Here is a 6,254-nt window from a genome sequence, read left to right as displayed (position 1 = left end):
CCATTTAATGTCGTGGTCAGTGCAAGTAGTTCCGGTAAACTGACAAAAAATTCACGTGTTAAGAAAGACACTACTACTTCTGGATTCCTGGAGTGGTCAGATAGATGACAATATATTTACTTTTGAAGCAGTAAACAATACTTAACATTGTAAGACAATTAAAACACAAATTATCCCTCCAAAAACTACAAGATTTTTACAACCCTTAGATGTGTATTTTTTAGGCAATATAAAATTGTAATTCGAAGGCTAGAAGAGTATTTCATAGGCCTACATAAAATTATCTGTGAAAATCTTTCAGACACATTTCACGATAGGGGCTTCATAATGACATTCCATTCCGTTATGTGTCGACAATTTCATTCACCTATTCTGAAAGACATACTAATATACGCAGCCACCGGCGTGGCTCAGTCGGTTAAGGCGCTTGCCTGCCGGTCTGAAGTTGCGCTCGGGCGCGGGTTCGATTCCAGCTTGGGCTGATTACCTGGTTGGGTTTTTTCCGAGGTTTTCCCCAAACGTAAGGTGAATGCCAGGTAATCTATGGCGAATCCTCGGCCTCATCTCGCCAAATACCATCTCGCTATCACCAATCTCATCGACGCTAAATAACCTCGTAGTTGATACAGCGTCGTTAAATAACTAACTAAAAAAACTAATATACGCGTGACAGAAGTGTGGATATGTGACGGAGAAACATGTGAGAAAGTTTGATAACGTTCTTGCAACAAAGTTGCATGTTGGAAACAGAGTGTGTGTTACAGAAGAATGTGAAAAACCGGCCTATATAAAATGTTCGTACTGTTCAATGGCTTTTTGTTCCCACCACTTCATTTCGAATCCCACTATCATATTTAAGGTGAGTCACAAAGTTAATACATATTTTAAATTCAAATTGAATTTATATTTAAGCAAGAGTGCTTTATTAATGTGAGTTAAGAGAAAAAGAAAATAGACTAGAGCATTAATGCGGTAACTCTGATACGGTGTCGCGGAACTAGCCTATGAGGATCACAGTGCGCGCAAGAAGAGGCATAAGTATCGATTTTAAAGTCAATATATATTTCGTAAACGAGAAAAAAGCGAAACGAACGACTATCACCACGTTTCTTAACGAACGAAAATTAGCTTAAATATGCATTTTCATTAAATTCAAGCTACACGACCTGGGACGGTTCCCTTGTATGAATACAGCAATAAATATCGGACTTTAGCTCTTTTACAATTTTCCTTTGATTACTTTATTACAATCTTTACTATTGTTCAATTGTTTTTCACTTACGGTTTAGTTGAAGCATCAGATAATTTATAATTAGAACTGTGAAAAGAGCCAACTGAGTATAAACGGTAACCAACAAAGTAACAAACACGGGAGCCAGCAGCGTAGCGTACCCATCACAGCACCAAGCTTGCTGGTCAGCAAGAAAACAAGCACCTTGAGAACCGGGCTTTAGTATTGATCTGTGACAGATTTCAACCGATATACCACATTCCAAAGGTTACCTGATATAGTAGACGTAGTTCTCAAATACATTTTTTAATTATTTTCATGAAATTAGCTGACAGAAGAGGAAGAGCTTTGGTTAAAAGACAACTTTAGCCATATGAACGCTACTTTCGAGATCTGCCCATATTCAGTCCAGTGAGTTTTCACAGTTTGAGCTTCTCTCATGTTTCGCGTACCCCTAGACAAGACTGGATAGGGGCGCTCTCGTCGCCACGGGACTGGCTGGTAAGCTATGAGCCGCCGCTGCAGCCACCGAGTGGTGGTGGTAGTACAGAGGCGGGGGGTACGTCGTCGTCGTGGCAGAAGACGTGGACACGCCCGCACTGCCGCCGTCTAGATGGTGGTGGTGATGCAAGGGGACGCCGTGGTGGTGGTTGCCGCTGCTTCCCGCACTGGCCGCCACTGCGGCCGCCGCTGCTGCCGCCTCGTGGTAGAGGATGGGAACTCTAACAAGCCTCTGTGCGGCGTGCGCCATGTTGGCAGCCTCAAGCTCGGCGGCGAGCTGTCGCTTCCATTTATTGCGTCGGTTCTGGAACCAGATCTTCACCTGAGTTTCTGTTAGGTGCAACGAAGCGGCCAGTCCCGCGCGCTCGGAACTCGATAAGTACCGCTTCATGTCGAACGTGGATTCTAACTGAAAGACTTGACTTCTGGAGAAGACGGTGCGTGTCTTCTTCTTCCTCTTGTTGTTATTGTTGTTGGCGTTGTTGGAGGAGCTGTTGCCGGCGCCGGAGCCGTTGTCCTTCTTGACGTCCTTGCTGTCGTAGTCATCCTCGTCGTCCACGTCCTCCTCGATCTCCATGCTGTCCAAGTCCTTGTGGTCCCGCGGGTGCTGTCCTCCCGTTCCCGTCGAGTGGTGCATCCCGAAGGACTGGGGCGACTTGGGCCGGCCGGCCAGGTGCAGGTACGACTCGCTGCTGAGGAAGGCCGGGTGGTGGTGTCCGTGTCCTCCGAGGATGTTGCTCAGGTGATGGTGGTGGTGGTGGTGCCCCGTCGTCAGCGAGGACGTCGGGGCGTGGGACGTCGGGGGCGCGATGCCCGGACTGCTGGGGGGCGTGCTCGAACACCGGTCCTCCCTGGCCGGACCCGTCGCGCTCTCGAAGTGGTTGTCTTCTGGCGAAGACGGACTGCGCCTGTTGTCCACCATGGTGGCGGGCACGATGGTGGAGCCCCCTCGCGGGGACGCAGGCGGACTAGTTTCGTCGTTCGTCGTTGTGGAACCTCCTGCAAGAACAAACATTCCCAGTAATTCTTCAAGATTCGTCGGTCTGTCTCCGTGAAGTGCAGACGTGTTCATTATTATTTATTTACGTGTTTTAAGGGTATATGTACGTGAACGGCCACAAATATTATAAAAAAAACGCAGGCTCTAAATTTCTAAAATTTTATAAGAAAAAATGAACTTACAATTGGACATAAGTTACAAAGTACCACAACAAGACTTATTAGAACTTAAATATCTGATAAAAGTATAAAAAAGTTTACTTATAATATTTTTCAAACCAGTTTTATCAGAGTATGAAAAAAAAAATGCAGTTATACCATTTCGTAACCATAACACTGTTATTGTCTCTCAGACATTAATATTTTTCCTGCATGTAATAAACACTTATTTCTGAAAAGTAGACTACTCTCAGACATGTAGAGTTGTGTATTTTAATACAATTAATTTTTTATTTCTCCTATATAAAATATATTAAAATTTACATAATGTTTTGTGACCTAATTGTTCTATTTTCAAAGAAATGGCCATTATTGTAGTCTACATTTTGCATAAATGCATGTTAAATCAGTGTACAAAATTTCAAAATTCTATCTCTAATGGTTGTGAAGTTATAAAATAATATGTGTGAAAATTTTCAAATTTTGGAAAATTTAATTTAAAGTAAAATGTGAATTCTTAAAAATATTATTAGTAACTTTTTTATACTCTTATCAGATATTTAAGTTCTAATAAGTCTTTTTGTGGTATCTTGTGATTTTTGTCCAATTGGGACTTCATTTCCTTACAAAATTTTAGAAATTTCGAGCCTGCCTTTTCTGATAATATTTATGGTCGTTCACGTACATATACCCTTAAAGTAGTTAGTCATCCTGTGGGTGCGGTACTCCTGTACAGAATATAGTCCTTTATATGACAAGAACATTAAATCCAGACGTTTGAGATGGGCATGGCATATAGCACGTATGGGCGAATCTAGAAATGCATATAGAGTGTTATTTGGGAGGCCGGAGGGAAAAAGACCTTTGGGAAGGCCGAGACGTAGATGAGAAGATAATATTAAAATGGATTTGAGGGAGGTGGGATATGATGATAGAGAGTGGATTAATCTTGCTCAGGATAGGGACCGATGGCGGGCTTATGTGAGGGCGGCAATGAACCTCCGGGTTCCTTAAAAGCAAGTAAGTAAGTATGTAAGTAAGTAAGTACTGCATTTGATGCTGAAGCCGATCAGCAAGAGGAAAAAAGGAATTGGTCGGGTCACTCGCTGAGAAGAAATTGCCTACTGAAGGATGTAGTGAAAGGAATGGTGAACGGGAGAAGAGTTTGGGGGAGAAGAAGATATCAGATGATAGACGATATTAAGATACACAGATCATACGTAGGCTATTCTTCATCCGACATAATAAGGAACATTAAATCTAGACGTTTGAGATGGGCAGGGCATGTAGCACGTATAGGCGAATCTAGAAATGCATATAGAGTGTTAGTTGGGAGGCCGGAGGGAAAAAGAGCTTTAGGGAGGCCGAGACTTAGATGGGAAGATAATATAAAAATGGATTTGAGGGAGGTGGGATATGATGATAGAGACTGGATTAATCTTGCTCAGGATAGGGACCTATGGCGGGCTTATGTGAGGGCGGCAATGAACCTCCGGGTTCCTTAAAAGCCAGTAAGTAAGTATATGAAAGAATTTAGCTGGCTACATGGGATCCGATCAGTAAATTGAGCCCGAGGCGAAGAAGAACGTTTGCCTAAGGTAGCTTATTCTTAAAGAGGCCACCTGAAAAATTCGTGTAGGGGCTACTGAAGCTATATCTAAGTGTAATTGAGCCGTTCAGAGCAAAAGTGGTGTAAGTTAAAATTGGATAATGAAGTTTAAAGTAAAAATTCTGTGAAATACAGCGCAAAATAGCAATTAATATGTAATTCGTGCTATCCACTGACTACTAATAATTTAAATAAAGTGAATATTAATTGCTACTTTGCTCTGTATTTTACAGAATTTTTACTTCAACCCTCATTACCCATTCTTGACTTACACCACTTCTGCTCTGAACGGCTCAATTCATGATTGCAAAAAAAATTAATAAATAATAAATAAAAAGAATAATATAGCAGAAGTGTGTTAAGTCCTGAGAGACAATCCACCTTTCATCTTGCATGATAATGCTCGTTGTCATGTCGCAGGAGCAGTGGCTGAATTGCTACAGAGATGGGATTGGGAAGTATTGGAACATCCTCCGTATTCCCCTGACCTGAGTCCTTGTGACTACGACTTGTTTCCACTGTTGAAAGAACCACTTAGAGACAAGAGGTTTCCAGATATAGCATCAGTGCTTCATGCAGTAGGGCAGTTCATCAGAGAGATCAAGAGAAACAACCTCGCTAACGGCATTACCACGGATTTGGCAAAAGATAGAGGAACACGCTGGTGATTATATTGAAGGGACGTAAATGTATTTTCCATGTAAGTTGAATAATATGTTCGTACTGTCTATGTTGCCACTACTTTATTTACAACCCTCGTAATAGTAGTAGTAATAATAATAATAATAATAATAATAATAATAATAATAATAATAATAATAATAAGAGCGAAATGTGTTTAGTTACATGTAATTGTAAGATTTAAAAAAATTACAATTTAGTGTTAAATAAGACAATTTGGATCAAAGGAATGATTAACATAATGAAGAAAAATTGATATATTAAAAATAAATATTCCACAAAAGTAATATTTGAAAAAAAAATATCATATTTTAGAGATGAAAAGCAGTCTTTCTGACAATCGGCTTTTGAAAGTAGTGTTTGTCTTACAGCCCTTTACACTATGTACACTAAAATACGTTATTTTCACTATTACAGTACAATAAAGAATGATGGCTTACTTTGATGAAACATTATTTACACTATTGTACACAATTTAAATATTTATTCATTCATAGTGCTCTGCCCCAGGGCAGGTCTTTCACTGCAAACCCAGCATAATTTATCCGATTTGTTTGAAATTGATCATGGATACTAAGTATGTCATTAGTAATGGACATACCAAGTTTCAACTTTCTAAGTACAATAGTTCTTTAAATATTAATAATTTTATAAAACTTTATATCGTTTGATATAAAATGTTCCATGCACCATATTGTAAGAAATTTTCAATATTTCTTTTTATTTATATGTTCAGAGAAGGTATATAAATAATGATAAGTATTAGTTTATTATGGGAATAATACAGTAATACAGTTATCTTGGTTTTAATTTCATACTTTTAAGGGCACAAAATCAAAAACTAACATCGGAATATCAAAATAAAGATAATAAAAATGGAAAAAACCAAATTTTCATTTTTTCTTCAGTTTTGTTCGAAAATTTCACCACTGCCTCCCCTTAAAAGAAAATAAAGTAAGCTATAATATTATGAAATAAAATACCTTGCATTACAATACGCTACACTGTACATTTTAAGCTTAATAATGTTTGATTAATATAGGCCTACATACTTTACTGTTGTTCTTTAGTAAA

The 6,254-nt window shown here is 39.3% G+C and overlaps 1 protein-coding gene across 1 annotated transcript; it reads right to left on the bottom strand.

Annotated features, from left to right (window-relative positions):
• Positions 1 to 1,556: 1,556 nt before the first annotated feature.
• On the bottom strand, positions 1,557 to 2,378 carry LOC138698792 (homeobox protein HMX3-like). Its single transcript, XM_069825018.1, has one exon. It carries the CDS (start codon positions 2,367 to 2,369, stop codon positions 1,686 to 1,688), a length of 684 nt encoding a protein of 227 aa, XP_069681119.1. The 5' UTR covers positions 2,370 to 2,378; the 3' UTR covers positions 1,557 to 1,685.
• Between the last annotated feature and the right edge of the window lie 3,876 nt (positions 2,379 to 6,254).

The sequence above is a fragment of the Periplaneta americana genome, chromosome 4 (genome assembly GCF_040183065.1).
Source record: "Periplaneta americana isolate PAMFEO1 chromosome 4, P.americana_PAMFEO1_priV1, whole genome shotgun sequence".
Lineage (NCBI taxonomy): Eukaryota > Metazoa > Arthropoda > Insecta > Blattodea > Blattidae > Periplaneta > Periplaneta americana.
Note: the sequence above shows the minus strand (reverse complement) of the source record. Positions and strands in the feature narration are given on the sequence as shown.